Source organism: Pongo pygmaeus, chromosome 19 (genome assembly GCF_028885625.2).
Source record: "Pongo pygmaeus isolate AG05252 chromosome 19, NHGRI_mPonPyg2-v2.0_pri, whole genome shotgun sequence".
Taxonomy (NCBI): Eukaryota; Metazoa; Chordata; class Mammalia; order Primates; family Hominidae; genus Pongo; species Pongo pygmaeus.
In genome coordinates this window covers 56,489,116-56,500,681 of record NC_072392.2, presented here as the reverse complement: position 1 = coordinate 56,500,681, position 11,566 = coordinate 56,489,116, and the positions used below count along the sequence as shown (strand labels likewise).

At 40.9% G+C, this 11,566-nt stretch overlaps 1 protein-coding gene across 2 annotated transcripts in view; it reads left to right on the top strand.

Moving 5' to 3' along the window:
- Nucleotides 1–2,067: 2,067 nt before the first annotated feature.
- HEATR6 (HEAT repeat containing 6) overlaps nt 2,068–11,566 on the top strand; it is a 35,950-nt gene continuing 26,451 nt past the window's right edge. Inside the window, exons 1-7 of one of the 2 annotated variants that reach the window (XM_054457084.2) lie at nt 2,068–2,329; nt 4,805–4,912; nt 7,149–7,289; nt 7,762–7,877; nt 8,712–8,826; nt 10,228–10,329; nt 11,188–11,325. In XM_054457084.2, the coding sequence (XP_054313059.2) occupies nt 2,111–2,329; nt 4,805–4,912; nt 7,149–7,289; nt 7,762–7,877; nt 8,712–8,826; nt 10,228–10,329; nt 11,188–11,325 (939 nt within the window). In that variant the 5' untranslated portion in view covers nt 2,068–2,110. The remainder of the gene's footprint in view (nt 2,330–4,804; nt 4,913–7,148; nt 7,290–7,761; nt 7,878–8,711; nt 8,827–10,227; nt 10,330–11,187; nt 11,326–11,566) is intronic. The other variant, XM_054457085.2, reaches the window with a different exon arrangement.

Below are 11,566 nucleotides of genomic sequence, written 5' to 3'. Positions count from 1 at the left end.
CAACTTAAGGTGAACCATACCAGACTCAGATCCTTCCCACAGTCTCTTCGAACCTGCATTGTGGAAATGACCAGGCCTCACATCCTTCTAGCCCAATGTGTAAGACAGCTCTTTAGTACTACTTCACATACTCTTGCTCTTACATTCTTATTCTAGCCATTGCTACAGCAACTAGTTTATTACAGGCATCTACTAGCTTAGCACAGGTATAACTAGTGAGAGCCTTGCCTCAGATACGCACCTAGTTTCCTCACTTTTGCCTCAGGGCTTCTTTGACTATGCAACATAGGACTCCTCCAGGAACCAAGCGCAGATGCATGCTCAACACAGGAACACCAGTGAATTAATGCCTTGTGGGCAACTTTTGACAATAGAGTTCAAAAGCTGACAGATAAATGCTTCTCCTCTCTGTTTCTCAGAAGAAGGGTTTTGAGAGCTTCACGAGGCTTCTCAGAAACTCCTGAGGACTGAACAATCAGTCACCCCTTGCAATGGCCAGCTCAATAGCACATATTGGTATTAATTCTCCTTCCTTCCCTGTTCATTCCTGGATAAATCCCTCACCTATCAACCTCATCTGAGGCTCTGCTATCAGGGAACCCAGATTAAAATACCCAACGACTAGGTTTCAGCTCCTGATCTTCTCTGAACAAATGCTTGAATACATTTCTTTACACGAATACACACACATGCACATATACAATGCACATATGTACACAGACCAGGAATAAGAAATAATATACCAGCACAATGGAATCTAAATCCAAACAAAAAAATTGACATTTCTCCCCAAGCCCAAAGTCTTCAGAAAACTACCTCTGCTAAAGCATACCCCCAATTTTCATTGCTGAACAGAAATGTTTTATTCTCAGGATAAAACATACATTCAGGTGACTTAAAGGTTTTCCCTAAGGGCCACGGGTGAGGATTTGCTTTATATTTGCATAACTCAAAGGCCCTAGAGATGGTTTTCCCAATCTGTCCAACTGTGAAAGCCAAGCCTTCACTTCCTGGATGACTGAAAACTGATCACAGATTTTTAAATGGCCATTTTATTCTCCAGCTTCTTGACTTCAAGGTTTCAGAAAATCTTGGGGTGTTTCATCTCAACCCAGTCACCCTTAGGCAGATTATATTTTACATGATTCAGTTAAACTCCAAAATTACTCTTCCAGTGGGGCGAGGTGCCTCATGATCCATGAGAGGATTCACACTGGGAAAGGGAGAGAAAAAGGAACCAAGAGTGCAGCCAGCTGTCACTTAAGTAGGGAAAGCTGCCCTATATTCCACTAGCCAGATTGTAATCACATAGCCACAGCCAACTGCAAGGAATGCTGGGGAATGTAGCCTTTATTCCGGGTGGTTTTGTGCCTGGGGAAAGATTTTAGAAGAATAGAAGGGTGTCTTAGAACTAGCGGTTTCTGCTACTGCCATCCACAGCATACCCTCTCCAACTCCAGCCCGAATCTGAAACTAGTACTGAACAGAGTACCTTCAGCCCTGTCCAGGAACAAACTCTGGGAGGACAAACTTTCTGGAAGCACAAATTGAGAACTCACTTTTCAGTCAGGGCTCAAGAAGGAGTGGCCGGCGAAAAATCTCCAAGCCAATTTCTTTCTTTTTTTTTCTGAGACGGAGTCTCGCTCTGTCGCCCAGGCTGGAGTGCAGTGGCGCGATCTTGGCTCATTGCAAGCTCTGCCTCCCGGGTTCACGCCATTCTCCTGCCTCAGCCTCCCGAGTAGCTGGGACTACAGGCGCCCGCCACCACACCCTGCTAATTTTTTTTTTTTTTTTTTGTATTTTTAGTAGAGACGGGGTCTCACCGTGTTAGCTAGGATGGTCTCGATCTCCTGACCTCGTGATCCGCCCGCCTCGGCCTCCCAAAGTGCTGAGATTACAGGCGTGAGCCACCGCGCCAGGCCTCCAAGCCAATTTCTGACAAGCATCTGCACGGTACTAGTCGGAGGGGTCCCGTAGTCATGGAAACCCCTCTGAGCCCCAGTCCGGTCTAAAAACGGTACTTTCGGAACTAGCGCGCGCGGAAACGGGAGGATGCCCCGGAAGTATTTCCCTGGGACCGCCCCACCCACCACCCCCGCCCCTAGAAAAGATGGCTGCTGTGCAAGTTGTCGGCTCCTTGCCTTCCGGGCAGCTGCGGGAGGCACCGCGGGATGCAATCCCTGAGGGAGGCAATGGGTTTCGCCGCTTGTCTGCCAGGCTCTGCGCCCTGCGCCCGGATGACAGCAGCTCTGCCCGCACCGAGATCCACCTGCTCTTCGATCAGCTCATCTCCGAGAACTACAGCGAGGGCAGTGGCGTGGCCCCGGAGGTAGGCGGTGCGCCCGGGAGAGAGTGGGTGCCGCGCCTGCTGGCCCCGGCCCCACCCCTCCGGGAACCCAGCTGGTGGCCTCTGCCTGCCTTTCTCTGAACTTCCCACTCTCGCGCCTGATGATTTAGTTTCAGGCTGGTGTGCCCCCTCCAACCTTGGCACATTCTTAGTTCTCCATTTGGAAGACTCTGCGGTGCTTGGCACGCTCGAGTCATTCAAAACCCAACTTGACGACTCCTGCTCTGATAATGCCTCGGGTTTCCTCTCTGATACCACCTTTCCGTCCGCCGGCACCCTCCTTCACTCTCTCTTTATGCACACAGAACACTTTGTTGACAAAATGCATTACTACCGTTTATTGCGTACATGGTACACGGACCACGTGGGAATTTTAGAACTTGGGTAGTATTAGGTCTTGTTTGCTGATGAAAATACTGAAGCTCATAAAAATACAGTATACAAAACTCTGCCACAAAGCCCCTACGTTTTCTGTTTCTACACGCTAGTTCCTCGCCTCTGCCGTCTTTCTGAGTAATCTTACACACATCAGGCCTTAAATTAATGAATTATCTGAACTGTTGACACCATGGCCTTCTGGCCCTATGTAGGAAAGAGGGAAGTGGTGCAAGTTGCCTGCTTGCACAGGCATCTCAAACTAGACAGTTCCTAAAGATGAAATTCATTAGCTCCAAACACACATTCCCGTCCCCAGCCTATCCCACCTTCCAACACACATGCATCATCCACCAAGTCACACAAGACACAAACACTGGTTCTTCCCTCCTTCATCCCAGATCCTGACCAATTCAGGTATTTCAGAATGTGTCTCATATATATTTCTCCGTTCAACCCCTCCTGTCTATTCCCATAGCGAGTGCCTTAGACCTCAGGCAAGGCGACTTATGCCTGGACTGTTCCGCTGATCTCCTCTGACTGATCTCCTGCCTCCTGTCTAGCTCCTCTCCAAGCCAGCCATTCCTCCGATGCCAGAATGATCTTTTCTTTAGGAGGAAAAAAAAAATTGATCATAAAATTTAAAATCTGCTTTGAAAAAGTCTTGAATACGTATTGGTAAATGGTTGAAGCAAGTTGCAGAACAATTCATACAGAATGAGATCAGTATGAAGCTGGAGGAGGGATTTTAAAATATGTGTGTTTATATATGCAAAGTAAAAGGTCTGAAAGAATTGACTACAGAATAATAGTGTATGTCATTAGGAAGCAGAGTGAGATTAAGGCAGTAGTCGGGGACTTTTGCTGTATTTGTATAATTGGATACTTTTGCAACAAAACTTCCATTCTCTCCTGTTACTCCCCCTTTTGTTCCTGTGTGCAGCCATTTAAAACTTGCTGTTCTTCAGGCACCTACTGGTGTTTCACACCTCCAGGTTTTTGCATACTCTGTCCACTTTGCTTGCAGTGTTTTTTGATGCCCTATCTGGCAAATTTCTCCTCATCCTTAAAATCATTCCAGATTCTGCTTTACAGTCACCTCCACAAGGCCTCCCTAATTACTGTTTCTGGACAGAGTTTGTACTTTATTCTTTCAGCACTTAATTCACCTTATTTTAATTATTTGTTGTGTTTCTTTCTCTCTCACTAGTTTGTGAGCTCTTTGAGGTTCAGGAACATGTTTGTTTTACCTTTGGAGCCCAAAGGCCTGGCACACTATGGCACATAGTAGGTACTCAGAACCTTGTCATTCTATAAACATCGATGGATGAATGAAGAGTGTGACTTGCAAATAGGTCCCTTTTTTTTTTTTTTTAAGAATTCCCTAATTATGCATAAAATCCATAGAAGTGTTAGGTCTGATTTTTCCCAACAGCATTGAAAATCTGGTTCACTTACCTTTTGATATTTTTAACTTCAGTTTGTGCTTTTATACCCTAGAAGCCTTTTTTTGGTTATTTAATTATACTGTCTCTACATATATAGAGCACAGAGTCTTCAGCCTGACCAAAACCATACTGATTCTTTTCCTTTTTTTTTCTTTTTTCTTTTTTTTAAGAGACAAGGTCTCTGTCATCCAGACTGGAGTGCAGCAGCAAGATCATAGCTCACTGTGACCTAGAACTCCTGGGCTCAAGCCATCCTCTCACCTCAGCCTCCCAAGAAGCTAGGACTACACACCACCATATCCAGCTAATTTTTTTAAAAAAGTTTTTTCTGTAGAGATGGAGTCTCACTATGTTGCCCAAGCTGGTCTTGGACTCCTGGGCTCAAGCAGTCCTCCCGCTTTGACCTCCCGAAGAACTGGGATTAGGTGTGAGCCACTGTGCCTGGCTTTTTCCTTCTTTTTTAGCACATCCTATTTTTGTGCTATCACTTCATTTTTTTCCTTCCTGCCTCACATTTTCTTTCCCCATTTTGAATGTGAATATTTACTTTTATTTTCCCATTGGGCTGTGTTTTGAGGATCTTCACTTGACTAATAAGTATTTTACCTCTTCTTTATCTTTTTTTTTTTGGTAGGACGTTAGTGCTCTTCTTGTCCAGGCTTGCCGACTGGTACCTCTTAATCAGAATCATCTTGTCAGCAAAGTGTCCCAGCTTATTCACCATTTACTTAACAGATTACAGGTAATCATGTGTGTAACTCTAGAATTCAGATCATGAACTTTGAGAGTAAGTAAGTATCTTTGAAATACTACATCTGTAGTAGGTATGATAGGCTATTTTTTGAGATGCTGTAGGAAAAGCAAATGCCTTAAAAAGAATGCTTTTAAAGCAAATATAACTCTGATCCAAAAAAATTATTCTGTAGAATTCTAGAAGTTTGTTTATTAGAAGTATGCCTTTCTGTTTGGTTCAGTAAACCAATATCATTCAGGCCCCCCAACCTTATAATTTCTTTCTTTTTTTTTTTTTTGAGACAGAGTCTCACACTGTCGCCCAGGCTGGAGTGTGGCGCGATCTCGGCTCACTGCAAGCTCCGCCTCCCAAGTTCACACCATTCTCCTGCCTCAGCCTCCCAAGTAGCTGGGACTACAGGCACCTGCCACCATGCCCAGCTAATTTATAATTTCTTATGGAAGATATATTTGAACAAAATATATCTAAGAATAAATTGAAATAATCCCTTGCCTCTTTCCCACCAATATTTTTCCCCTTTCCTGAAGCTACCATTTTTATGGTCTACTTTTGATGCTTCTAAAATATAAGAAGTAGCTTGGGGCCAAGGGGACAGCAGGATAAAAAGACCCCAGTTATTTATTTAAGACTGTTACCACATGAGTATGTGAATATATTTAAGAGCACAAAACATATCAAGTAGCATTATGTGAATTAGGATGCTTTTGGCTGCAATAAACAGAAAAGCCATCCCAGAGTCACTAAACAATTTTTAAAAAAATAAAAAGGAATCACTCCATGTCCCAAGTCCCAAGAGACGCATCTGTAGCCCCTTAATAATAAGAGGCTCGTCTTTCCCTTCACCATCCTCAGCATGTGGGTTATCCTCAACTAGCATCTCTTACAGTCATAAGATGGCTGTGCCAATTCTGGACATCCCATGCCAAAGAAATAATGTTCAGCAGAAGCTAATTAACTTTATTTTATGTTGTGTCTCTTGTACTTAAGAGTAAGGAAACGTGTCCCATAAACTCTCTAGTAGACTCCCCAGTATCTTGCTGGAGAGACTTAGGTCACATAAATACCTCTCTAACCAGTCTTTAAGCGGGAGAATGGTCTTATTGTGAATGGCTCCAGCTAGTAGTTTCAACCTTCACTACACTTTAGAATCACTTGGAGGAGGACTTAAGCTCCCTCCATGCTTACAATGTGCAGCCACAGTTAGCCTACATCGGGGTTTCTCAACCTCAGCACTATTGATATTTTGGCTCAGATCATTGTTTTAGGAGCTGTCTTGTACATTGTGGAATGTTTAGCAGCATCCTTGGCCTCTACCCACTAGACGCCAGTAGCACCTCTCCAACTGTGACAGTTAAAAATGTATACAGGCATTGCCAAATATTCCTTGGGGGTTAAGGTTGCCCCAGGTTGCCCCACTCTCTTAAACTAATTAGCGTTTACCCTTAGGTCTCACGTGGGAGAGGTGGACATCCAATTAAATTAGTACTCTGCCAGCAGGGAAGGAAGAAATGGATGCTAGTAGGTAACCAAGTGTCTGCTGCATGGAGTAAAGCTATTTTCAGTTTAGAATCTTTGAAACTAACATGGGGTAGCTTCTGTATGTTTACTATTCTCAGGTATATCATCTTTGTAACACTGGCAATTGGAGATGTTCCTGATCACCTATGGCACCTATAACCCTTTGCCAGCTTTCCAGCACTTGGTGACAGTTTGTCTCAATTGTCCATAAATTGACACTTGGATTAGCCTGGTCTGTCCCAACAAGATTATCAGCTCCTTGACAGCAGGGATATGCCCTCTCTTTGTGGTGTATTCCTCATGTCATGTTAGAGATGCAGTAGATATTTAGCAGTTATATTGGTTCACTGTGTATTCATTGAGTGTTTATTATGTATAAGGCAGTTTAATTAAATTTCAGTGCTTTGAAATACTCATATCTGTGTATTCACAGCTGCCAATGTCTGCTTAGTTCAAGGAAAAGTTACAAGGACTTTATCAAGTTCTACTTTACTAAAGAAGAAGAAGTGAGCAAGACCTTGGGGTGGGGAGAAGGCCCCTACGTTGATCAAACTTTCAGGCCCTTTAGAGGTGATCCTTTTGACACATAAACAACAGACACACACTCTCTCTTTTATACAGCTTGATTTAGGTGAGCATACATGTCCATAAAAGCATAATATTTTTTAAAAGTTAGATCAGAATATATCTTTTCCTGTCCTGTTAGGTAATTGTTGATGAACAGCGCTTGGATTTCCTGTTGGCATATACTATTTCGGCTATTCATCAGTGTAGTTCCTGGACACACATGGAAATTCTTCAAGCCCTGGCAGCTCTGGTGTACTGCAATGGCTCCAAATGTCAAAAGGTAGTTTAAAGTGCTTTATCCTTCCTTTGAAAGGCCAGGAGCACAGGCTCTGCTGCCAACACTGTGTTCTGGTTTCTGTCTTGCCACTAATCTCTAGCAATTCTTATTCAACCACTCTGGGCCTTGTTTCCTCATGTATAAGATAGTTACTCTGAAGATGAAGTGAGACAATACGTGTCAAGTTCATGGCCCTCGGTAAATAGTAAACATTATTTTTAATATTATCATTACCCATCAGCCATGCGGCCACACTAAAGAGCATCACAGCTACCTAGGCTGGGAGTAATGATCATTATTGATGCTTTTTGGCATATCTTTGCATATCCATCTGAGACATTTATCTAACAGCTAATCTTTTGGTGCTTAACTGCCATTTAGTTAAAAAAAAAAAAAAGAAAGAAGAAATCTGTCTAAAACATAATATTTTCCTAGAAGGTTTTCTTTGACCTACATTGACTCTTATTTTTCTTAGTACCTCCCAGAGCTGCTAGGCAAGACCGGACTCTTAATGAAGTTGAGTGACTTGGCTCAGTCTGATCCTGAAGTCAGGAGAGCTGCAGTGCATTGTATGGCAAACTTATGTCTCAGGTATGTGGCTCCAGTCAAGTTTCTCAATGGTAATAAGATAGTGCCTCTATTGGGCCCTTTGTAGGTAGTTCCCTCTGCCTGAAGCCAGAGCCAACTTAGACAAATAACTAACTTTGCATTTCCCATGTACTTTACTAATAAAATCATCTTATGTTGTTTGTTAATTTTAGTATTGCTTGTAAAGAAGGAAAAAATAGACTAGGACCATATTCCTAAAATGTGGTAATAGTGACATAATGTGCAGTATGTCAAAATTTTGTTTTCTATTGGTACAAATTCTAAGCATATTAAGTTTTTAGAAGGATATATTCATGCAAATTTTAAGTGCTGGTGAGATATATCTGTAAAGGGTAATTTCTTTTCTTTGAAGAAGATGGAAACAGCCCCAGCTGCTCACCCTCGATTCTCACAGTAGGCAGTAGACAATGAGCAGCACAAATGTGAACTCATCTCTGCATAGCACAGTGCTGTCCAGTGAGTAGGAAGGCAGGTACAGATGTGTGATTCTAGCTTGACAGGACCTATCTGGATTATTTCCCTCCTAGGACTGAACAGTAGAACTAAAACAAGATTTTTCTTTCTCCATACTTTTTCTACCACAAACTTCTGTAACCTTTCTGTATGGAAACCACCCTTCCTCTATATTCATTCTAGCCCTGTGCCTGTCCCCCAGCAGTAACTAATTAACCAAAATAATAATTTTCCATAGCATAGTTGCACTCAAGGGTATATTCCAACTCTAATAGTCTATATTACTGCTATTTTTAATTAGTCTTTTGCAAGCCTCATTTTAAAGGAGACTGAGTTTGAGTTGTTTTCTCTGTATGTGTTTAGTGTGCCAGGACAGCCATATTTGGAGGAGCCCTACCAAAATGTCTGTTTCCAAGCTTTTCTGACTATTTTACAGTCTCCAAAATCATCTGATATGGATGATATTACATTTTGCATGGTAAGTGGACTATCATTGATCTAGTGAATGTTGTGGATGTGTCTAGAAGCAGATTGGAAAAGTGTTAATAATGAGTTTAATTTGCACTATTAGCTTCATCTAGAGAAATACACATATATGAAATGTTTGTAACCTAAAAAGACTAAAATCATACCATTTCGGTTTAAATTATAAGAAGCTTTTTATTTGTTATATTTTGCTATTCTAGATTTTTAGAGGAAACTATTCTTTTTCCTTCTGAGTATAAAAGCAATAGTTGCAGGCTAGTGACTATCTTTAAGATGAAAGTAAAGAGAGATTTCACCAAATATGTCTGCAATATTTTATTTCTTTTTTAAAAATATGATGCAAATGACAGTTTGTTAACATCTTTTAAGTTTAGAGTAACACATTTCAAATGTTATATAGCTGAGATAAAGTTCCTTCTAGTCTCCTGCTCAGATATAGCCACTGAAGACAATTTGTGTTATGTGCCCTCAGATTTTTTTTTCTATATGTAAATCAGCATAATTACAGCTTTAAGGGGATCATATTTAACATGCTCTTTTGTAACTTTCTTGTTTTGTTAGAACTTAATATCTCTGGGACATCTATTCGGTTCCTGTTAATATACCTCATAGTTTCTAACTGCTGTGGCTGGAAGACCTTAGACAAGTTAGTTAACTTCTTGGAGCCTCCATGTTCCTCCCTGAAAAGGGACCGATATAACCACATTGTGAGGTTATTATGAGAAGTATATGAAATAAAGCATTCAAAGGTCCTGCTGTTATTGTTGTTGAGTTTTACATTTAGCAGAGGGTTAGCTTCTTTTATAATCATTATCATAATCATCAAAATTGAAGTTTTTAAAATTTTCCCACTATTTCAAACAAGGCTACGGTTCATGTCATCCCAATGTAGGAAGTGTTTCTTAAGGAGAGAGTTCTAGAAATGAGATTACTGAGTCAAGAAATCAATCTTGGTCAGAATTGCCCTCCAGAAACCAAGTTTTTATAATTTGTCATCTGTTCCCACATACATCCCCTTGCTTTTAAGAGGGCTGGGTTTGCCATATTACAGAGCTTCCCCAATTCTGATCTGTGCTATCTTTTTTATCCCTTGTCACATTTTTCTTGCTAAACATCTTCTCTCTTTTTTCTTGCTCACCATTTGTACGTAGTGGTTCATAAACATGTACAATAAGACCACTTCATTATTCTTTTCTTCCAGAAAAGAATTCATGGTAGTTTATCAGGTCTTCTTGGATCTTCATCTCTGCTTTGTGTGTGTATGTGTGTGTCTAAAGTTCTTTTTCATCATCTAGAGACTGTTTCTCTTCCATCCTAAGTGGTGCTAGTAAGTGGATTCCTGGGCAACCAGATTTTATTCTGCCTTCTAACTGGGTCTCCCTTTTCCCCTTAGTTATTGCAAAATGCATTAAAAGGTATACAGTCACTTCTAAATGGTGGGAGAATGAAACTAACACAGACTGATGAACTTGGAGCACTTTTAGCTGTGCTAAAGGTAAGGCAAGTCTTCATATGATCATTGTCTTTCCTGTTTCAACCCATGGTACAAGGACCGCTTTACATCCTTATTCTAAGGCTAACTTTGAGGTATTAAAAGTTCTTACATATATTTTGAGAGAGTAGACAAAAATGTTCATATTCAAAGACACTTAATATTAAGAACAGAAAATAAATCTCCATTTAATAAATGCATCAAAATTTTAAATTTATCTATGAATCTTAGGAAGGGAATAGGTAGGGGGGTATGACCTGTAGAAGATTTAATTATAGACTATGTTGTACCTGTTTGTACAAGAAGAGCCAGTGCTTCTCCTTGGCTTTCTCCTCCAAGTAGTAGACAGGCCAACCAAGATGTGTGTCAATGGGCAGCTTCCGAGCGTTCCAGTCAGTCAGAAAGTCAGGCCAGCATCTCTGGGGACCCAGCTTCTTCAGCCAGCAAAGTAAGAAGTAATTCTTTCCTTGTGGCATTCTCTTGCTCCCACATCAAATAGAGAGATAGCTATAGGTGGAGATAGGTAAATAAAAATGATAAATTTGTTTAAAAAATTATAGACAGATAAAGTAATTGGATAAATTTTATAAATAAATAAGGAAACTAAAACCAGACCTGATTTGATCTGACCAAATCAAATCCAACTGGAGGCCAGATAAACTTCAGCTCTTCTTTAAGCCCTATGCCTTCAGGGTATCTATTTTCTGTCTCATTTATATTTCTTTAGTAGGCTTTTGAACATTAATCTGTGAGTGTTGTGATCCAGACATGGTAAATAGTTCTATTTTATGATTAATGGTTTATGATTAATGGTTTTTTTGGTTTCATGTGTGTGTGTGTGTCCTTATTCATCATTATTAGAAATTCATGTTTCACGGACTCCCTGGACTAAACATAGAGATGCCCATGGTGTTATACCCAACTCCGCTTCCTCAGTATGATGGGCGAACACCTATCAAACCACAGCAATCAGAATCCAGTGCTTCTCGACCGACTTTGGTACAGTTATGTTTATTTAGATTTAAGTGGTGGCTTATTGTTAATAGATTGCTGTGTGTGTTTTCTATGATTTGCATCACTACTACCCTAAAAGCCTACCTTGAATTTTATTTCGGTTTAGGGTTGTTAGCATAGTAAATTTAAACTCATCTGATGCTCAGAGTACCAGTTAAAGCATCTTATACTTCTTAGAGGTGTAGTCAGTGTAACAGCTATAAAAATGAGCATTCACTTTATACCC